At 42.0% G+C, this 20,406-nt stretch overlaps 16 protein-coding genes and 1 non-coding gene across 17 annotated transcripts; 8 read left to right on the top strand and 9 right to left on the bottom strand.

Moving 5' to 3' along the window:
* Positions 1–118: 118 nt before the first annotated feature.
* Positions 119–1,228, top strand: EROM_111160 (DNA helicase TIP49 TBP-interacting protein; the record flags this gene model as incomplete). Its single annotated transcript, XM_009267319.1, has 1 exon — positions 119–1,228. One exon carries the CDS (start codon positions 119–121, stop codon positions 1,226–1,228), a length of 1,110 nt encoding a protein of 369 aa, XP_009265594.1.
* Positions 1,229–1,251: 23 nt separating this feature from the next.
* Positions 1,252–3,153, bottom strand: EROM_111150 (DNA mismatch repair protein MutL; the record flags this gene model as incomplete). The annotated part of the gene is made up of 1 exon (XM_009267318.1): positions 1,252–3,153. The coding sequence occupies one exon, from the start codon at positions 3,151–3,153 to the stop codon at positions 1,252–1,254; it is 1,902 nt and encodes a 633-aa protein (XP_009265593.1).
* A 78-nt stretch (positions 3,154–3,231) lies between these two features.
* EROM_111140 lies at positions 3,232–3,303 on the bottom strand. Its single transcript has one exon. It is a non-coding gene; the product is annotated as a tRNA-Gly (tRNA).
* A 116-nt stretch (positions 3,304–3,419) lies between these two features.
* Positions 3,420–3,932, bottom strand: EROM_111130 (hypothetical protein; the record flags this gene model as incomplete). Its single annotated transcript, XM_009267317.1, has 1 exon — positions 3,420–3,932. One exon carries the CDS (start codon positions 3,930–3,932, stop codon positions 3,420–3,422), a length of 513 nt encoding a protein of 170 aa, XP_009265592.1.
* A 47-nt stretch (positions 3,933–3,979) lies between these two features.
* On the bottom strand, positions 3,980–4,825 carry EROM_111120 (hypothetical protein; the record flags this gene model as incomplete). Its single annotated transcript, XM_009267316.1, has 1 exon — positions 3,980–4,825. The coding sequence occupies one exon, from the start codon at positions 4,823–4,825 to the stop codon at positions 3,980–3,982; it is 846 nt and encodes a 281-aa protein (XP_009265591.1).
* Positions 4,826–4,905: 80 nt separating this feature from the next.
* On the bottom strand, positions 4,906–5,613 carry EROM_111110 (chromosome segregation protein Spc25-like protein; the record flags this gene model as incomplete). Its single annotated transcript, XM_009267315.1, has 1 exon — positions 4,906–5,613. One exon carries the CDS (start codon positions 5,611–5,613, stop codon positions 4,906–4,908), a length of 708 nt encoding a protein of 235 aa, XP_009265590.1.
* Positions 5,614–5,645: 32 nt separating this feature from the next.
* On the top strand, positions 5,646–6,389 carry EROM_111100 (hypothetical protein; the record flags this gene model as incomplete). The annotated part of the gene is made up of 1 exon (XM_009267314.1): positions 5,646–6,389. The coding sequence occupies one exon, from the start codon at positions 5,646–5,648 to the stop codon at positions 6,387–6,389; it is 744 nt and encodes a 247-aa protein (XP_009265589.1).
* Positions 6,390–6,496: 107 nt separating this feature from the next.
* On the top strand, positions 6,497–7,384 carry EROM_111090 (hypothetical protein; the record flags this gene model as incomplete). Its single annotated transcript, XM_009267313.1, has 1 exon — positions 6,497–7,384. The coding sequence occupies one exon, from the start codon at positions 6,497–6,499 to the stop codon at positions 7,382–7,384; it is 888 nt and encodes a 295-aa protein (XP_009265588.1).
* A 389-nt stretch (positions 7,385–7,773) lies between these two features.
* On the top strand, positions 7,774–9,510 carry EROM_111080 (ATM1 mitochondrial ABC transporter; the record flags this gene model as incomplete). Its single annotated transcript, XM_009267312.1, has 1 exon — positions 7,774–9,510. One exon carries the CDS (start codon positions 7,774–7,776, stop codon positions 9,508–9,510), a length of 1,737 nt encoding a protein of 578 aa, XP_009265587.1.
* Positions 9,511–9,544: 34 nt separating this feature from the next.
* EROM_111070 (Nbp35-like nucleotide binding protein) lies at positions 9,545–10,450 on the bottom strand (the record flags this gene model as incomplete). Its single annotated transcript, XM_009267311.1, has 1 exon — positions 9,545–10,450. The coding sequence occupies one exon, from the start codon at positions 10,448–10,450 to the stop codon at positions 9,545–9,547; it is 906 nt and encodes a 301-aa protein (XP_009265586.1).
* Positions 10,451–10,495: 45 nt separating this feature from the next.
* EROM_111060 (phospholipase D) lies at positions 10,496–13,033 on the top strand (the record flags this gene model as incomplete). The annotated part of the gene is made up of 1 exon (XM_009267310.1): positions 10,496–13,033. The coding sequence occupies one exon, from the start codon at positions 10,496–10,498 to the stop codon at positions 13,031–13,033; it is 2,538 nt and encodes an 845-aa protein (XP_009265585.1).
* A 251-nt stretch (positions 13,034–13,284) lies between these two features.
* EROM_111050 (putative WD40 domain-containing protein) lies at positions 13,285–14,628 on the top strand (the record flags this gene model as incomplete). Its single annotated transcript, XM_009267309.1, has 1 exon — positions 13,285–14,628. The coding sequence occupies one exon, from the start codon at positions 13,285–13,287 to the stop codon at positions 14,626–14,628; it is 1,344 nt and encodes a 447-aa protein (XP_009265584.1).
* Positions 14,629–14,698: 70 nt separating this feature from the next.
* Positions 14,699–16,126, top strand: EROM_111040 (putative nuclear scaffolding protein; the record flags this gene model as incomplete). The annotated part of the gene is made up of 1 exon (XM_009267308.1): positions 14,699–16,126. One exon carries the CDS (start codon positions 14,699–14,701, stop codon positions 16,124–16,126), a length of 1,428 nt encoding a protein of 475 aa, XP_009265583.1.
* Positions 16,127–16,159: 33 nt separating this feature from the next.
* On the bottom strand, positions 16,160–16,603 carry EROM_111030 (Orm1-like membrane protein; the record flags this gene model as incomplete). The annotated part of the gene is made up of 1 exon (XM_009267307.1): positions 16,160–16,603. One exon carries the CDS (start codon positions 16,601–16,603, stop codon positions 16,160–16,162), a length of 444 nt encoding a protein of 147 aa, XP_009265582.1.
* A 78-nt stretch (positions 16,604–16,681) lies between these two features.
* On the bottom strand, positions 16,682–17,764 carry EROM_111020 (hypothetical protein; the record flags this gene model as incomplete). Its single annotated transcript, XM_009267306.1, has 1 exon — positions 16,682–17,764. The coding sequence occupies one exon, from the start codon at positions 17,762–17,764 to the stop codon at positions 16,682–16,684; it is 1,083 nt and encodes a 360-aa protein (XP_009265581.1).
* On the top strand, positions 17,763–18,299 carry EROM_111010 (RING-finger-containing E3 ubiquitin ligase; the record flags this gene model as incomplete). The annotated part of the gene is made up of 1 exon (XM_009267305.1): positions 17,763–18,299. One exon carries the CDS (start codon positions 17,763–17,765, stop codon positions 18,297–18,299), a length of 537 nt encoding a protein of 178 aa, XP_009265580.1.
* A 34-nt stretch (positions 18,300–18,333) lies between these two features.
* EROM_111000 (translation elongation factor 2) lies at positions 18,334–20,370 on the bottom strand (the record flags this gene model as incomplete). The annotated part of the gene is made up of 1 exon (XM_009267304.1): positions 18,334–20,370. The coding sequence occupies one exon, from the start codon at positions 20,368–20,370 to the stop codon at positions 18,334–18,336; it is 2,037 nt and encodes a 678-aa protein (XP_009265579.1).
* Positions 20,371–20,406: the final 36 nt, after the last annotated feature.

Raw genomic sequence — 20,406 nt, 5'->3', positions numbered from 1 at the left:
AATCAGCTTTCACTCTCATGTTTGTGGCCTTGGATACAATGGAGAGGAGGTTGAATACAATAAAGACGGGCTTGTTGGGCAGATGAAGGCTAGAAAGGCAATGATGCTGATAAAGAAGATGGTGGAAAGCAACAAAGGAGGAAAGATTGTTCTCATCAAAGGAGAGCGTGGAAGTGGAAAGACTGCATTAGCAATAGGACTATCTAAAAGCCTTGGAGGGGCACCTTTCAACTCCATCAGCGGAACCGAGATTTACAGCCTTGAAATGAGTAAGTCTGAGGCAATTACCCAGGCTCTTCGGAAGTCTGTTGGATTGAGAATCAAAGAGTCTGTGAAAGTGATTGAGGGAGAGGTTGTGAGTTTGAGCGGAAGAAGGATTGTTCTCAAGACTGTTGACATGGAGTCCTCGTTTGACATAGGGGAGAAAATGAGGAACGAGTTGGATAAGGAGAAGGTGAGCACTGGAGATATTGTAAGAATAGTCAGGGAAAGAGGTAAAGTTTACAAGATCGGTACAAGTGTCGTGAAAAAGACCGAGGTTGTGGGGACCGATACACGATTTATCCCCTGCCCTGAAGGAGAGCTGATAAGGATTAGGGAAGAGGTTCAGGAGATATCTCTCCATGACATCGACGTTGTTAACAATAAAGCCGAAGGTTATCTTGCACTTTTTAGTGGAGAGACGGGGGAAATTAGAGCAGAGATAAGAGATGAAGTGAACAAGAAGGTATGGAACTGGATCAACGAGGGGAAGGCCGAAGTGGTTCGGGGTGTTTTATTTATCGATGAGGTTCACATGCTAGACATCGAAAGCTTTGCGTTCCTGAACAAGGCAATTGAAGAAGACTTTTGCCCGGTGATCCTTATTTCAACCAACAAAAAAGAATGTATCATAAGGGGAACGGATGAAATAAGCCCTTATGGGTTGCCAAGAGACTTTATTGATCGTGCTCTCATAATCTCTATGGAGAAGTATTGTAAAAGAGATCTTGAGGGTATAATCAGCCATAGAATACTTGAAGAGGACATTCACATTGACAGTAAGGCTATGGATAAGCTTGTGTCGATCTCTGAGGTATCTGGACTGAGGTATTCTATGAATTTGCTGACGATATCTGGCCTAAGGGCAAGTAAGAGAGGCGGAAAGGTGACTCTCGAGGATATTGAGAGAACTTTTGAGTTGTTTCTTGATGAAGCTCGTGGGGTTGAAAACCTTACGGCCAAATAAATCCTAAATTAATATTCTGAGTATCACATCTCTGCTTCGTTTAATATCATGAATGTAGGCCTTCCATGGGGGCACTTCCAAGGTCTATCCAAGAAGGACAAGCTTTTTACTATTTTCTTCATATCTGCCATAGAAAGTGCGTCGCCTATCATCACACTTGTTCTACATGCCTTGGATGCAATTATGTTTCGGATCCTTTTGAACTCATACTCATCATTCTTCATATCCTCAAGGAGCTCTTGGAATTCTTTGACTCCAAACACTTGATTCTTATACACGGGAATGGTCTCAAGCATCCCATTCTTGATGACAAATCCATTTCTTTCAAATAGCTCTAGGTTATCATTGACAATCACTTCTTCAATTGGAGTAAGGTCCAACTTCACAGGTACTATCACACTCTGCTTTTTCAGACGGAACGTTTTCTTGATGCTTTCAAAATTTCTGATTTCATCTGCAGCATGCTGATCTACAGCCACAAGATATATCTTATCGTTTTTCTTTAACTTTGAAATGATGAATCCATTGTTAAATTGCCCTATGACCTCCATCCTGGTGAAGTCCTCCTTTGAGAATGAAACCTTTGGCTGGACAAGGTCATCATGTTTGAAGAATGAATATGCACCTGTTGCGAAGCTACCTCCGTCTTCGTGGCCTTCTTCTATTTGATCCATCTTGGGAAAGGGCTCTGACCCTTCTAAGGGGCTAGAAGAAGCATCCTCTTCTTTGTCATTCTCTTTCTCCACAAATAACTCGGGTTCCGATGGTATTGGTTCCTTACTACTCTCCACACTTTCTTGCGGAGGGATGTTCCGCTTCCGTGGGCCTACTTCAAAGGAAGTGGCCACCCTAGCAGGTCTTATAACAGGAAGACTCTCATTCATCCTAGAAAGGGTTCTACCCATCAACTCTTCCCCATCATTCTCCTCGGGATCACACCTTCTTGATATACGGCCTCTATTAGTTTCTCCGATATTCCCAACATGCAAATATGCTTCTGAAGAAAAGAATCTCCCTATCTCGGACCTGAGAAGATTTAGAATCCCTGTTTCGTCTCCAAATATCACCTCACTTTTGTCTGTAGATACATTTACATCTCCATATCCTTTTATCACAAGAACAAATGTCGGGCTTCCTTCAGCATACAGGTTGAATTCATTCTTTATTCCATTCAATATCCTTTTGTTCGAAATTGGCCTCTTTTCCGAAAACATCAGCTGCTTTGGATCCCTGACAGACACCGGAAGCATGAAGATCTCCAATTGCCCATTACTCACCTCCATGTATTTCCCAGAAAAAGAAGGATAATTGGACTCAAAGTACTCCTTTGGTGTTTCATATCCTCCGCAACTCAGAAGAACTTTTCTCCTGTGAAACAAAGTGAAGTTTATCTTATTAACACAACGATATGATTCAATCAAACTACAGATCTTCGCCAAGTTTTTCTTCAGACTTCGTTCATTTGCACATCTTCTTAAAGGGCAGTTCTTGAATAGGTTTCTTACATGAACAGTTGTGCCTCTTTCCCTGGCACACTTAGAAATGGTGTTTGCTGAAAAGTCCCTCCTAAATGCAAACGGATGCTCAGACCTCGAAATGATTTCTAAGTCACAAACTTCGGCAAGAGAACTAAGAGCCTGACCTCTGAACCCATAAGAAAACCTTTCCACTCTATCAACACACCCCAAAACATAATATGCCATCGATTCCTTGGAAGTGCTCCCTTCAATCCCAACTTCATTTAAATCGCTAATTCCACATCCATTGTCTTCAACAGTTACAGAATCATCTATTCGTACTCTTATCCATGTACATCCTGAATCAATGGAGTTTTCGATCAACTCCTTCACAACAATATATGTACTTTGAACAGACCTCTGGGCCTTAATTCTTTTTCCAAGATCCTCAGGTAATTTTCTTATCATCGAGTTTACCCATCCACTTACTCCATATATCCAAAACATGATGGAGGGAAAACTCCCCTCCAATCACTCGGACCAAAATGCATTGACCGGGAATCGAACCCGGGCCACGAGCTTGGGAAGCTCACATAATAACCACTATACTATCAATGCTTGAATGTCCATACCATTCCCCTCTCGATGATCTTCTGGAAATAACTTAACAGGAAGGGGCTCCTCAGAAACATAGACTTTAAGATATAATGAAAACAATATTTAATCTACTAGAGTCACTCATTCTTATACAGGAAGTTAACAAACGGTGGAAGGGATCCAGATGCCTTGATCAGCCTCAGCAGATTTCCTTCAGTTCTTAGGCTCTGCTCCAGCCTGTTCTTCACATTCATGGATTTACTACTTCTGCTCCCTCCTTTGACAATCGTTTGTCTGAACGCATGTGTCGGCGGAAAGCTTGGCATGAAGTCATATATATGGATGTACTTCTCGATGCCTGATGACAAAGGACTGACAAACTTTTCTTCTTTCTCAACCTCCTCTTTCTCATATGTGACCCTTTCAAAAGGAGGAAGTTCAAACTTCTTTCCCTCTACAAAACACAGGATGTCCAGCAAGGTCGAATGAGACTTTAGTCCGTGTCTAGAGACAGACGCAACACTCTTCAAGTACTCAAGCATATAAACCTCCAGAGAGGCCATAAAAACTTCCAATGCCTTTCTCTCAACAGCCTCATACCCTATTTCTTTTAAATACCTCATAAGCCTGTCCTCCAGTATCCGCCTCATCAGGGCTTTATACAAAATTCATAAATCACTAGAGCCATCCAGTCGTTCTATTTTTTCAGAACAAGATACTTTTCTTTATTTCTCTCGTCGGTGTCGAACGTGCAGTTTTCTCCAATAAACTCCTTTACAAGCTCTTTCTCCTCGTCATTAAGCCCAAATCGTGTCTTCACCCCTCGAAGAAGATCCCTTAAGGCGATCCTCCCTCCTCTAAACATCCCTCTGAGTACATCCTTTGTAAGAACCTTCTCCACCTTTCCAACATCTTTCATATCCTTCTCTTCCATTTCTTCAGAAATATCGCTCTCTTCCTTCTCTTCATAGTTCTCCATGATGTTTCTCATTCGTCTTCCTGCACTGTTAAGCCTCTTCTCACGAACAACAAACACATTTGTCTCCTCTCCATCATCATCATCAAAGTCATCATCAAAGTCAATCTCTTCTCTTTCCTCGGATGATGTCTTATCTCCTTCTCCTCCACCATTCTCTTCTCCAACACCCTCCATATTATATTCTTGGATAATGTCTAGCTGAGATTTCTGGCTAAAGCGGTACCACTTCCGGATAGGTACAACTTTCAAATAGGTCCCAGTATTGATAAATACAAAGTAACATGAGCTACTTGCACCCAAGTCCTGCATCTTCCCAGAATAGACTCTGTTTTCTGCATCCTCAAGAATTAGTAAGCACCCTTCCTTCTCCTTGAGCTTCCTGTATTCTTCATCCTCATACTCAACCTGCTCACTCTTCTTCTTTGTGTTGAACACAACCTCTTCTCTCAAAGGCCTTTCCCTGGAAATCGTCACAGGCTCAGAAAGCTCCTTCACATCCACATTTGTAAACAGAAACCTTTTCTCCCCATGCTCAGGTTCGTACACAAGCTTATAGCTTTTCATTGGGGCTTGTCCCTGCCACATCTTCAACAAACAATCAGAATATCATAAAGCAAAGGACATTTAATCAACAGAGGGATAGGTCATATCCCAGAATACTCCCTTCTAAACTCCTTTCTTATCACTGCTAGAAAGTCATGGAAGCTTCTGCACTCCCTAAACACTCCATTGGCCTTCTCAAGATCATACATTCTTGGAAACAGGTCAATAACAGCATCTTCCATCGATAGATCCAGAGTCACAAAACACTCCACACTATCCTCAGGACATATCCTACTGAAAACAATCTTGATCACATTCTCTCTCACCGGAATAATGTCCATTCCAAGGTATCTCTTGAACCACTCTGCTTTTGCCTCCATCAGTGCTTCTCTTTGCTTGTTTCTCTCGAAAATAAGCTCCATCTTCTTCACAAAGGCATTTTCAATCCCTTTCTTCTCCTGGAAAACCTCTTTCAGATCGAGATTGTTCATTTCAAGCTCCCTGATCTGGTTCATAAGCTCATGCTTCTCATCCTCCGAGGCCTTCAGATCCTTTGTGTCTTGCTCAATCCTGGATTTAAGTGCATTTCTCTCGTCAACTAACCTCTCATTCCTCTCCCTCATCTCGTTAAGAGTGGACGTCACTGTTTGTAGAAGAACCTCTCCCTCTTGCTTATCTCTGCTGATCCTGCCTCTAAGAAACCGTGCATGGTTCCTAAACATCTCGAGATACCCTTCCAGATCATTTATTATCCCGTCCATCACGCCTCTTATCTTCTCGGCATTTGCTGCTGTATGCTCCATCCCCATTAAATGCTGATCTCCAATTGAAAAATTTATCCATGGAACATAGATGTGTAATCTGCACTTATACTCCAAACATCAGAATAAATAACCTAGATTACTGCAACACATGTTTTGAAAGGCAGCTTCTCCACAAAGTCTTCAAACACTTCAAGAAGCTTCCGTTTGGAAGCAGGATATTGCTCTATTTTGATGGAACATTTTCGTCCTTGGCGATGGCACATGCTATTAGCAGACTAAAGAACAGAAATATACACAAGTTCGTCGTAGCCTCTAGATCCTGGCCTGAACATAGGGATTTCCTCAAAGACATTGGGTTTTCCTGCCATGTAGACCTTCAGCCTGAATCTGATGTTTCCAATGCCGGCCTTTGCCGCAGCAAGATAGATCCGATTCCTAAGGAGGTCATTGAAGTAGGCCGATCTTTGGGATTTGATACTGTTGTGTTCCAGGCGGATGCAGAGATGGAATCTGTGATAGCTCTCAGATCGGTTTGTGATGGATGTGGAGTACTGGAGACAATCGAGTCGTACGTCTCTGGTATCAGTGGGGTCAGAGTTGAGAATGCATTCGGCAGAATCAAGCCAAAGGAAGTAAGATATTATTGCTATCTTAATAAGATAGCTGGAAGCTTTACAAAGCTTGGAATGTCTAGCAAAGAGTTAGTTCTTTCAAGGTTTATCAGCAAAATGGAGAGCAAGAATAGCCTTGTGGTGTTCAATATTCTGAACACCGTTAAGAAGATTGTGGCAGGCAAAGATGGGATTGATACTTCTGACTGAAGAAGTGAATCAGGTGTGTGAGAGATGGCAAAACAAAGTTGTTGGAACCAAAACATCTGTTTCAAGCAAAATATTTATATATTCCCTAAGGAAGAAGTATCAAAACTATGTTTCTCATGACACCATCTCCTCTTTTGCTCCTCATTGGGCTTGTTCGAGAAGGCCTTGCATTGGCATCCGAGTATAACTTCGGAGGCTTTGAGTCTGATCCAGCATGCACAAAGGACGATAAGATCTACCTGGTTAGTCTGTATGCACACTTTGACAGAGGAACAATAGATGCGATCTTCTCTGCATTTTCTGACTGCAAGGATGAGAGAGAAGCCGTGGAACACTACCTGAAAACCAGGGTGATAGGGCCTTACAACGACTACCTATCTAAGTTCAAGGTGAAGATAGGGTTCGATGCAAAGGATTACGATGTCAACGAGCTTGTACCCGAAAAGAGGTTTGACAGCTCCTGTGAGCTTGTGGAGCCTGTAAGCTCAAGGACAAACACTGTACACGAGCGCCTTCTCAACACATACAAAGACAGGAAGATAGGAATCCATTTGTTCCTGTGGAGCTGCCCATCCCACAATGAAAATATAATGCCTAAGATAGTGATTGGAGAACCTAAGGAATGTGCAAGGTCGATAGGTGTGTTATGGAGAGGCACAGAAGACACGATAGACTTCATCAAATCTGGAATATCCGAGGCCATCTCTGGGGCAAAAGATCTGTTTCTCAACCAGGAGTTTCCAAACTCCAAGGACGAAGAAAAGCTTTCCTATGTCTGCCAGCATGTGGATACATGCATAGCTTCCAAGCCCAGTGTCAATGGAGCAATAATCTTTGGGATTGACGAAACAAGCGATGAGGCTCCTTCCACACATATTGATGTAGATAGCCACCCAAGCGAGGTGTACATCCCGCCTGAGAAAGGGTTCAGGGGGCAAAGAGTGATATACGTCAATGAGCCTTCTGACTCTGCTGACGATGACTGCAAGTACTAATACATATAAATAAGGTCATTGTGAAGTTTGAAATTAAACCAATCTTTTGAGGAAGCTTTTTACCTGTTAGGGATCTACCTTACCCAAGCATGTCTTTAAGACCAAAAGGAGGATACATTACATGCTTGATACTACCCTGTAGAATACCCCTGGATGGTTCTGGAAGAAAAAATCAAGCTTCTTCGGAACAGTATTGTGGAGTGTGACCAGGCTCTAAGGAAACTAGAGCAAAGATCAAAGATGCTTACTCAGCATGTCGAGACGTCCATCCTTATGGCAAGATCTGAAGAAAGCAAGGAGGCATGATTCCTTTGGAGTAGAATCCTGATTTTGTTTTAGATCAGCTTTTCAAACAAAGATAATAAATATTTTCGAAAAATATCTCATAAATGGGTGGGAAGAAGAAGACGAGTGAACTCCAAACTTTGAGCATCATTGTTAGAAAGTACATTCTCGGGATTCCACAGATTCGAGTTGTTGTATTCCCTGTTCTCTTGAGTATCTTTGCAGGAAAGTATTTTGAAGTCAAAGTGGCAAGCTGCATAAGCCACATTTCTGATGGGCTGGGCTCGGCAGAGGTTCCTCGAGGCAGGATTGCCATGTTTCTGGCGACATCTTTGATGGGGATAATGTTCACAGAGCTCCAGGGATATGTATTTGTCGGTGCAATTCAATACGTTTATAGATACACGCTGAGAACCACATTTGAATACTTTATTCAGATGGATACAGAACCATTTGAGTCCTATGGCTTGGGGACTATCCAGAGTATTATAACTAGGAAGAGCAAGGCCATCAGCGACTTTGTAGAGGTTTCTGTCCAGAATCTATTTCCTGTGGTAGCATCTCTTGGATTTGTCGGGCTTGAGGTGTATCTAAAGCTCGGAGCCCTAGCTTCAGTCATTATTGTCTTTGCAGTGAGTGTTTATGGATTCATAACGATATCAATAGCTCTTAGAAGGAACAGGATTAGAGCAGCACTAAACAATGCGGAGAATACTGCATCAAACATTGTGTATGACACTCTGAGCAATCATGAGTCTGTTGTATCCTTCAACAACTATGATATTGAAGTGAGGAGATATGATGGGAAGCTAGTGGAGATTGAAAGGTTTGGAACAAGCCTGTTCAGAGGTCTATACATTTTGAATATGGTCCAGAAGCTCATCTTTGCATTTCTGAACTCATTGATGATTGCGCTTGGGGTTTACGGGATGCTTTCTAGTAGGATGGATGGAAAGACACTGATCTTCTATGCAACAACAAGCAGAATTCTTCTTATGAATCTGAACAACCTTGGATACACGTACTGTAGGTTTACAGAGGCTATGCTGAATGCCAGGGAAGTTCTGTCTGAAGACTACGATGTAAAGACAAGTGAAAGCCAATCCATAGTGAAGTTTGGAAAAAATATTACGTTTAGCAATGTCCACTTATATTATGGAGACAAAAAGATACTTAACGGAGTGAATCTTAAGGTTGAGAAAGGAGATAAGATGGCGATTGTAGGATCGAACGGATCTGGAAAGTCGACTATTCTGAAGACCCTCTTGAAGTTCTGTAGTTACCAGGGCACAATATGCATTGATGGGATGAACATCAAGACAATAGGAAATGGATCGTTCAGGAAGATCATAGGATATGTGCCCCAGAACTCCTCTCTGTTCAATGAGACCGTAATGTACAACATCAAGTACGGGAATCCCGGTGTGTCAGACTACGGTGTTGTTGAGCTTGCAAAAAGATTCAACATTCATGACAGCATCATGAGGCTTGAAAGAGGATACTTTACCAATGTTGGGGAGTCTGGAAGGCATATCAGTGGGGGAGAGAGGCAGAAGATTATTATATTGAGAGCCTTGTTGAGGAGGCCTGAGATTCTCATAATGGATGAGCCAACATCTAACCTTGATAAAGAAGCAGAAATAGACATTATAAAGAATATCATAGACTTCGAAGGGTCTCTGACCGTTATAGCAATTGTTCATAACCTTGACCTTCTTCCGTTGTTTGATAAGGTCTGCTTTGTTGATAAAGGTGTAATCAGAATGATAAGCCGGATAACCGGGGGTGCCGAATCCATAGTAGAGGGATTGAGAAACCATGGGGCGCTAGGAAATAAATAAATATCTTTAACACATTGTTGGATGAGGTTTACTTTCACTGGCGGAAGGAATCTGTGGTTTTTACTTCCGAAGTTTCACGTAACGAAATGATGAGATCACATATTCTATTGAAAGCATCGTCTCGAACAGCATTTCCCATGTCAGATGTTTTGGCTATATCCTGCCGTAGATTGATTGAACCTAGATATGGGACACCATTGGATTTGCAATATGACTCAACTCCGGTACTCCTGAACACACTTTTTGGGTGGTTGCAGCTTGGACAGATGAATTTCTTCATGTTCTCTACAATCCCAAGGACATCTATCTTTGCCTTCCTACAAAAATCAATCTGCCTTATTACGTCCTGCATAGCAAACTTCTGGGGTGTTGTGACAATGATCCCAAGTCTTGGTTTTATGAAGTTCACCATTCCAAGATGTTCATCAGTCACATTTGGAGGAGTATCCAGGAGAAGTGTATCCACTCCTTTATAATTACAATGTCCCAGTAGTTTCTTCAAAGCATTTGTCTTGAGCCTAGAGCTGAACATCCTTCCTTCTCCATACGAATTCTGGACATACCCAGCGGAAACGACCTTCAGAAACCTATTCACCTCTACTGGCTGCATCATGCCATTTGTTTCACACATAGACATCCCATCTGTCGCCGTAAGTCTTGGAATGCTTGGCCCAGATAGATCTAGATCTAAAATGCATGTCGAGACTCCTCTAGCAGAAATGCATTCTGCTATATTCCTAGTAATTGTACTTTTGCCAACACCTCCCTTCCCACTCATAATAGCAACTATGATCCTTATGCCTCCGAGATTCTCTTGAATGGCTTTGATATCTGGATCTTGTTGCATAGGTTGTGAGCAATATGACACATTGGGACACCCTTTGCATTCTTCAGCTTTCCCGGCATCCTTACTCGACACCCCTGGACAATTCTCTCCCATCTTCCAGGCCTAAACTATATTTCATTTTGAAGAGATCCTGTGATTATGGAGGCCACAGATAAAACCTTAACGGATGGAATGCCTCAAAATTCAACTAACAGCGACTGTGCAGATGTTCCTCTAATATCGAAAAGCAGCCATGTATACATGAGATTAATTGAATCTGCATTCATGGTCCCCTTTAGGAAGCTCGGGTTCCTCTCACGGGAGTCTGTGTTTCCCATTCTATTGGACCATGTGAAGGTGAATGTGGATGCAGGATCTTCATCTCCTACTAGATATGCAGTGGATCTGAGCTATGGAAGACAGAGATGGAGGATAAACGTAGGGATAGTACAGATGTTTTCCCTGAATGCCTATCTTCATTATAGAGAAGTCATGGATTCAAGAAGAGATAAGCCTAGAATATGTACGGAAGGGCAGTACAGTGGTGTTGAAGAGTTTCTTAGGGCTGTTCTCTACAGGTCTCGGCTACTTGATATTGGAAAGGTTTATGATTTCTTCAGAATATCCAAGCATTCGTTCAATGGGACGAAGATGTTTGAGGATAAGTTCCATGTAAGCATAATAGATCTGGAGAAGAGTAAGTGTAGAAACACCTGCTGTAGGACGTTTGGGATTTCTGGAAAGATGTACATTGTCTGCAAAAAGTCGCATCTGGTACTTGTTGATTACAGAAATGGCCATGAGGACATAGATGTTCTGTTTTACAGGAAAAGCTTGAATGTAAGATACAAGTCCGAGATATTTTGTAGTAAGGTGACTGTGGATAAGAATGAGAGAAGATATGTAATCAAATCTTTTAGACATGATGCAGTGAGGCGATTGTTTGGGGAGATTCTAGGAGGGCTAGAGAAGAGAGGCTTGGAGAGGTTTCTATCTTTTAGCCCCATAAGGAGAAGAGGAGTGGTAAACTTCTATGTTGATGGAAAGAACTATTTCTACAATCTCTATGAAACATTATGCTTGGCAAGAAGAGAGGTTTTTATTGCCGGATGGTGGATCTATCCAACATTGTATCTTAGAAAGGAATCGGCGGGGGAGAGGGGACTCAACGAGATGTACAGGTTTGACAATGTTTTGAAGAGATTAGCAGAGGAGGGAATAAGAATAAGGATACTTGTGTACAAGGAGATTCTGGGAGCCCTGAACATAGATTCAAATCGTACCTGTGAGTTTCTATCCAATCTACACAGGAGGATTGAGGTTCTTATGCATCCAAATGGCATAGGACGTGCCCCGATCTATTGGACCCATCACGAGAAAATAGTTGCCATAGACCAAAGGATAGCATATGTTGGAGGAATAGACCTGGCACCAGGAAGATACGACACACAGGATCATACCCTGTTCAGTACAGAATGGTGGCCCGAGGGATTAGGGAGATGTGGAGAAGAAAAAGCTATGGCTGATGTGGATCCGCCCAGAATTTTCAGGATGCCATGGCATGATGTCCAATGCAAGGTTGTTGGAGACTCTGCATTTGATATATCCCAGCACTTTATCGAAAGATGGAACTTTATTGTTTCAAAGGATGGAGAGACCGAGAAGACAAAACTATTGGTTCCAAATGAAGAGATGCTGGAGGAACATGTTCCTGTGGACGGATCTGAGGGCAGAGCATCTACCAAGACGCAAGTGCTGAGATCTGTTGGGAGATGGTCTATCGGGTATGACGAGGCCTCTATATCAAGAGGATACTCTGAGATGATTCAGAACTCCAAGAGATTCATATATATAGAGAATCAATTTTTCATTACAAAGTGTAGCTCTGCTCCTGGATTCCCCGAAAATGCAGTTGGAAAGGCTCTTGTGGAGAGGATAATCAAGGCTGACAGAAATGGAGAGGAGTTCAAGGTGTACATTCTTCTCCCCCTCTTCCCTATACTTGATACCGGGATCTCTGTGGGACCAACGCCAGCCATGGAAATCATAAGAATCCAGGAGCAATCAATATCGAGAGGAGAGGGGTCTTTGTATCAAGTGCTAAAAGAGAACGGTGTCGATCCAAGCAAGTATATTGTACTCATGTCTTTGAAGAAGGCCTGCTTTGATGGTCTGAAGGTTGTCCATCAGCAGATCTATGTCCATTCTAAGATAATTATTGTGGACGGAACATCTGCTATAGTAGGAAGTGCAAATCTTAATGACAGGAGTATGTTAGGAACGAGGGATACCGAAATAGCATTACTGGTGGAAGAGGAAGGGGGATCAATCCATAAGCTGCTTAGAAAATTACTAGAGGAGCACCTTGGAATTGGAGGAAAAGGAGAGAATAGATATGGGCCCCAGGATCTCCTAGAACATTGCTTGCTCAATGGAGAGATTGATCTTGGAAGCAATGATGTCTTTAGCAAGATTATCACCAGAGCAAGAAATAATACAGAAACATTCAGAAGGCTCTTCGAAAGTGGTGGGAGGCATTTGGGCATTTGTTCAATGGATGATGATTTCATTTGTGATGCACTAAGTGGAATACAAGGCCATCTAGTTCTGTTTACAGATGACTTTTTAGTCGAAAAACAGTTTGAGAGAAGTATCTTTAGCATTCAAGGATTTATTCCGTCGATAGTTTATTATTAGTCTCGGAGAATGGGGAACCTCTCCAACTCATCTGCATATGCATGCCTTGGGAATTCTTCTACTTCGATTAAAGACTTGTTCATATCCACGCCTTTGCTCCTAGCAAATTGAAAGACCTTCTTCTTTGACGAAAGAATAGGATTGGAGGCTTTTCTGTTGCTGAAGAAGTTTTCTACCTTCCTGGCCAAATCCTCTGTATCCATGGTGAATGGACAGGCCTGACAGTTATTTTTGTTCTTACTAGGACCCATATGGTATATTTCAGAAGCAAGAATTTTGGAATAGCCGACTCCTCGAGGGAGAGTTTCGATACGGTCTATGAGCAGGAGGGGCCTATCACTAGCCTATGCTGCTGCAAGGACGGGATTGTTGTAGGATGTAAGAATCGCGCAGTAGTCATCAAGAAAGGTGAAAACAAAAAAAAAAAGATAGTGAAGTTTGACAGAGATATAAGTGCTATAGATGCATGGGAAGACTTGACGGCATATGGAGATGAAGGCGGAGAGATCAAGGTGGTTGGAAGGATGAGAACCATTGTCAGACACTATCAAGAGCATGAGGCCAGAGTTAATGAAATAAAAATCAACGAAGATATGCTCATAAGTTGCAGTGATGACATGAAGATAAAGATATTTGAATTGTCCAGGGCAGAGTCTGTTGCCACCATAGCTGAGAATACAGATTACGTCAAAAGCATTGATGTTGGAGACGGAATGATATTTTCTGGGTCATATGATGGATTTATCAACGGATACAGCCTCTCGACCTTTAAGAGGGTATTTGAACACAACACCAAGCGTCGTGTATCGAAAGTCCGTATCTTGGGAGGAGGGCGTGTGGCCTTTGCATCTGGAAATGAGGTGTGTGTGATTGATGTTGAGAATGGAGGCAAGGAAATAGGAAAGGCCTTCCACATAAAGGAAGTGACGTCGATGGTGTTTTATGCAGGAAGGCTTTATACGGTGTCACTGGATGCAAATGTAAGGGTATTTACAACAGACCTTAGGATGATATCAAAGATTGGGGTTCAAGGAGGGATTCTAAGTATTAGTATTTTTGACGATGTACTGTGCCTTGGATTAGAAGATAGAGAAGTATTGGAATTGGCCAAGGAACAAGAGAAGAAGGATGTCATGGAGCTTAGATATAGAGGAAACGAGCTAGAAGATGAGGCGAAGATTGATGTTGTTCCAAATCCGCTGGTGAAATTCAGTTTTCTAGAGAGGAGGTTGAACGCCTTTGAATATAAGAAATCTATGATCCATGCAATGGAAAAGAGGGATATCCAAAAGGTGTTTGCGGTGATGAATTATATCCATGAAAAGCAGAAGTTTGAACATGCGCTCCAGGATTTGAACAGAAGAGAAGTGGAGAGGATCCTTGATGTGATAATTGAGTTTTTTACGGTGAGGGAGCTTGTGCCTGTTTTTTCCGAGTGTATTGAGACGATCCTTTCTCTGTATGAAAGGGACATAAGGGATGATAGTATGCTGAGTAGAAAAATAGAAGTGCTTGGAGCAGCCATTGACGATGAGTTGTACTTTCAAGAAGAAAACCTCCGCTCGATTGCGTTTCTTGAGTGTTTCCGAGGCTAGTTAGAGAGAAGAATAAACATTTTTAGGTGTGGTTATCAATGATCTTCAAACAACAAGAACTTGCCCTCAAATGGATACAAAGCTAATTGGGAGGATATGCAAATCGATAAGATACAGGGACTATGAAACTGCAATTTTTCTAACGGCATGCCTGACCCAGCAGAAGTCTGAATACAAGACACTTATGTCTATAATACTCTATCTGAATGGTGAGTACAGTCGTGCTCTTTTCCATCTCCACAAGCTCAACACATGGACATCGAAATACTACGAGTCTCTTTGCTACAAGAAGAAAAAAGACTATAAGAAGGCCATAAAAAGCCTAGAGCTAATCCTCGATGGAAAGGTGGAAAGAGACCCTGAGGTGGATGCAAGGATACAAGAGATGTTTATTGATCCCGAGGATGATGAGTTTTTTGAATCTCTTCTTGGAGATTTGTACACCTTGTCAGGATATAGGGAAGAGGGGATTGAGCACTATATAAAGTCCCTTGCAAAGAGCTTTTTACTTCCAGCTGTAGAAAACCTCCTACTTGAGAACAAGATTCCCGTAAAGAGAGATAAGGAGAATGTCCGGCAGATGGGCAAGAGGGGGATTGAGGAGGAATATGTGACAGACATTATTGAATTCCACGAGAGCCTTGGACAGTCTCTGATAAAGAAATATTTGGAGTATATTCCTGGTGTTGGATCATACTTCATCTCAAATGCAGCAAGGAGATATTTCAATCTTGGAATGAATGATAAGAGCAAATCATGTTTTGAGCTTGTAAGGAGAAAGGATCCTATGTTCCTGCACAATGTGGATTACTACTCAACTATCCTTTGGCATTGTAAGGATGTCTATGAGCTTGGGATGCTGTGTAAGAACTTGATCAAGCATGCACCGGATTCTCCAAACACATGGAAGGCGCTGGGAAATTTCTATAGCCATCAAGGGGACTATCAAAGAAGTGTCCTGTGCTTCAAAAGAAGTCTGTGCATAGAAGAAGACTCATACACCTACACACTTCTAGGATATGAATCGATTCAGAGGAACGAGTATGATGTAGCAATGAAGTACTTTAATCTATCATTGAAGATGCTTGGGGATAACTACAGAGCAATGTTTGGATGCGGATTAGTGTATACCAAGACGGAAAGACTAGACAATGCTGAGTTTTTTCTGAAAAAAGCCATAGAAACAAATCCAGGGAATCTTCAAATCAAGGTTCATGCAATGAAGTTCTACACTCGGAAGGGGCTTACAGATCAATCTATAAGGCTCTTTAAGGAGGCGTTTTGCATGAAGTATACAGACATCCATAAGATTGTTGAGTGCATTCTATCCAGAAAGGGAAGCTTCACCAATGTCGAAGAATTCTTGGTTCTCGAATTTGTAGAGATTCTCGTTCTTCAGAACCTGTCTAAGCTTGCAGCGGATGTTTTGAGCTGTGTAGAGTATAGGGGGGAGTCCTATAGTAAGAAAAAAGAGCTTCTTCAGGATAGGGTGGAATAGCACAAGATTTACTGGTAGGGCAACACATCGAGTCTACTCCTTGAATATCAGGATTCTTCTAAGATGCATGAAACCGAACTTCGGGATAGTCACGATGAATAGGCTTGCAATGCACAGCCAAAACAGGAAGGTATTCCACTTCACAATGAAATTTATGATCGTGAATGCTATTAACGGGAATAGTGCTATGAAAATGAGGTCCGGAGTGCCTTCCAGCTGCTCTGAAAGCTGTTCCCAGAACGTATAAAGGCTGTACCTGTCGTTGAAAGGATCTCCAGGGATCATATGGAAGAAAATAAAGGTAGAGATGTTGTAGATGATTAGTGAGAGCTGCCATCCTATACTGTCACTGAATACTACCGAGAGTGTCATCTTGAGAAGGAATATAACTAAAACATGAATTATCCAGCTTCCCCGTTGCAATGTCCATGCCACATTCTGAGAGACATCAACTTTCCTCTCTCTATCAATCCCCATCCACCTCAGGCTGTTATTGCCTGAAATAGATTATTTGATTGTTTCAGATTCGAGGGGACACATGTCATGATTAGCCTGTCATTCTTGATTTGGCTCCATGAGATCTTTTAATAGAAAGCTTTTCTTACTGCCGCTGAATAGGAGTATGAAGTCCATTATATGCTGCCTTGCCAGAGGAGAAAGCCTTTTCAGCACCTCAACCATCTTTTCCTGTGTGGTTGGCTTGGCCTTCAACAGCCTTACAACCTGATCGTCAGTCATGACATAGTGGACAGATTCGTCGTTACTTCTTGCAAGAAACCTTCTTAGCTTCAAAAGATTCTCAAGAATCTCTTCATCTTCAGAGATACCATATCTTGAAGCCATGTCCTTTGTCTCATCGATCTCTTTGCTGCAGTAGACCTTCATTTCAACACCACTGGCAGCCATTTCTCTTATTTCATGGACGCCTTTGAATAAAACCTCAAGAAGAAACCCTGGAACAGGACGTATTCTCCAATCGATAAAAACCATTTTCGGAGAGATTTCATAACTTCTAAAGCACCCGACCTGCCTAAAGTCTCTGAGAAGCCTCTCGACACAAGCCCTGCAGTGTATTATCTTTGGGACGTGACATTTGAGCAATTCAAGCCTGGAAATGGCTGCTCTGAACTTTATTGCATCTATTATGTAGACGTTGCCCTTTGCATCGCCAACAGAGATAAAGCATGTAAACCCTTCGTACGACCTATATGAATGGTCAAACATCTCTATTGCAGCCTGCGTAATAGTTTTGTCCATATCCAATAACTGATCGAGTGTCTTTACATACACAGTACTTGAAAATGCCTTGAATTCTCCGAATGACGGTGTGTGGCAGCAGTCGATGTTTTCTGCATCAATACTTTCTATTCTTGGCTTGACTATCTCTTTTCCTAAAATACAAAGTGGCTTCTTGTTTTTTGTTATGGCCACAATGGTGTCTGGCCTAATGCTCTCCTCCACTTCAATACTCTCAAGAATCCGTTTGAACCTATCTTCCGAGTCCTTTACGAGTAGCTGGATCTCTTCAATCCTTTGGACCAGCCTTTCTATTTCCAGGCCATTCAGGTCATGGCTCTCCTGGCGTAGAAATAAATTGATTCCCTCCACAAACTTGATACTCATATCCAACAGATTCATGAGTAAGGGGAACAGATATCCCATGAAAACTAAAAAGGAAACAGTAGAACCTGATGGATGGGGCAAGGAGGCCACAAAGACCAGTACATGCATAGAAAACGCCAATGAGAAGAAAAGCAGCCACCAAAGCAGAGAGTACACATGCAATATATGTTACTCGCAACCAGAAGGCCCTGTACTGACACCGTGTGGACATCTATTCTGCTGGGGATGCTTGTATGTATGGTCTCAGTCAACAGGAGGATGTAAATTCTGCCCTACATGTAGGAGTAGAATGGAGATTGAGGAGGTTATATCTGTGCTGGCTGTAGACTCAAAGAAAGAAAGCAGAGGGCTCCCGCCAAGGCCTATGAACAATAGAAAGCTTGTGAGAGTGATAACTCCGGGAATAAAAGTTAACGGTACAAGATTTGGAAGCTGCCTCTTACAAGAAGAAGAAGCAAACATATTTTCATACAGAACAACAATAGGCCTATTAACTCTCATGTGTTTACTTATTTCCATAACTTTGAAGTCATATAGCTTTGAAGGTTGATTAGCAAAGGACCTTTATTAATTAAAGTGTGGTTCTACTTTTTATATGTCCTCTGCTTTGATGGGCTTTCGACTATCTTTTCTTCAATAAACAACCCTTTCTTCTTCCTTATTCCCTCTATGTACCTGTTGAAGTCTAATACAAACCTGTATCCTACATCCTTCACCAGAAGATATGCTGTTCCTTTTGTCCTTACTCTTATCTCCTCAAGAAAGTTTGAGTACAAAAACTGGGGGATTAGTACTGTAAGGACATAGAACCCTGTCTTCTCCTCATAGCTTTCTTGGACTACTGCATAGCTGTGCTTTGAAAGGCTTTTGTACGCCTCTCCTATAAACATCTCTTGTATGGAGATACTGCACTCGTAAAATATCGGTGCAATGGACGGGTTGGAGGAAAGATATACAGAAGCAAGCGAGTTCTTTAGAAAAGAGTATAAAGTGTCTGGCTCTATTGCGCTGGCATCCCCTTTCAAATCCAGAATAAACCTCGTTTCACATATCTTCTCCCTTATCAACGGCCCACCGGAGACAAACATCCCTAGAACATTGGCAACCGTCTCAAAACACAAGTCAGATACAAGAACAAATTGGTTTCTGTCCTTATCCTCCCACTTTCTGAAACAAGTGTTAGTATTTTCTTCACCCTCATATGCTCTACAGATCAAAACATTCAAGCTGAGGCTTTCCAAAGCAAAGGTCTGGCTTGCAGGCTTCATAGCATATTCACAGAACTTTTCTTCAAGGTCTGAAACAGTAAACTCAAAGCCAGAATCTATAAGATCTGTGATTATCTTTTCTGACTGGACCCTTCCTGTACACGAAACCTCCATTTCTTTGTACTTGTTGAGCCTTACTTTTAGAAATTGCTCTGTGCACGACATCACCCTAAATACCTCCTTCAATTCATCAAGCCTCCCAATGTCATCTAGAGCAAGTTTAAACTTATAGAAAGGTGTTATTTTGCTCTGAATATTCATCTTGTACACGGGAACATCGGTTATCAACGAGTTCTTCAGGAAATTCCCTCCCATGCAAACAAGGTTCGATCCAGACACCTCGTTCTTCTCAATTAGTTCATTTATTCCAAACAGATATAGGCTCTCCACAATGCATTCAGAGACATTCATTCCATCTGCAGAATATACAGTGTCTCCCACTCTCACAGTCCCACAGAACAATCTTGTAACAAAAAGCACAGAGGCCCGAGTATATACCCGAGGTGTCTTGAGAATACCATAGACGGTAACACCTACCAGGGAAGGCGCTCTGGCCGATGGTATTGGATTCAGGTTTATTAAATCGGATTCAAGAAACATCTTTAAATGATCTTTAGTATCCCAGGATATGGAATCAAACACACAATCAGAAAGGGAAAACATTGCCGAAAGAATGTTCTTCCTGCTTCTGATTGCCACCCTAAACCTTTCACATATCTTGTCGACATCTTTCTCTTCTATTTTCTTGTATATATGAAATAAGAGGTCTATTGCATTTTTCAAGGTTCCGTCCTTCCCAATAATCCTCTGGAACACCCTTCTGTTGATTCCGTAGCAGAGTGTTGCACAGCATAATATAACGTTGTTGGCCTCCCACTCAAAAAGATCTTCCTCGGCAAGCCCGTTTATTGACGATACCACCAAAAGTATCTTCTGCAGAAGCTCCTGGGGAGAGGATATCTTGTCTATCTTATTTAAGGCAAGGACACACCTCTTCCCCTTTGTGTACTTCACAAGTGAGTAAGTCCTCGGAGTTATTCCCTCGTTGACATCCACAAGAATAAGGAAGTTATCTGAAAATATGGAGCTTGACTGGATCAGAGATTCAAAGTCAACATGGCCTGGTGTGTCGATGAACACATAACCATACCCGTTGTGCTCCAGGGAGATTGCACTCAGCTTGAGTGTTATTCCTCTGGTTTGCTCATCTTCTCTTGTATCAAGGAACCTAACCGACCCTGCAAGTGTCCTTGATATTCTCCCTTGTGATGCAACAAGACTATCTATTAGGGATGTCTTGCCGTGGTCTATATGTGCCACCACACTTGCTATTATTGTCCCTTTGTCTTCCATCCTGGGGGTCTGCCTTGTCTCAATACATCTTCTGAT

The sequence above is a fragment of the Encephalitozoon romaleae genome, chromosome XI, assembly GCF_000280035.1.
Source record: "Encephalitozoon romaleae SJ-2008 chromosome XI, complete sequence".
Lineage (NCBI taxonomy): Eukaryota > Fungi > Microsporidia > Unikaryonidae > Encephalitozoon > Encephalitozoon romaleae.
The sequence above is the reverse complement of the archived record's forward strand: the minus strand, read 5'-3'. Positions and strand labels throughout refer to the sequence as shown.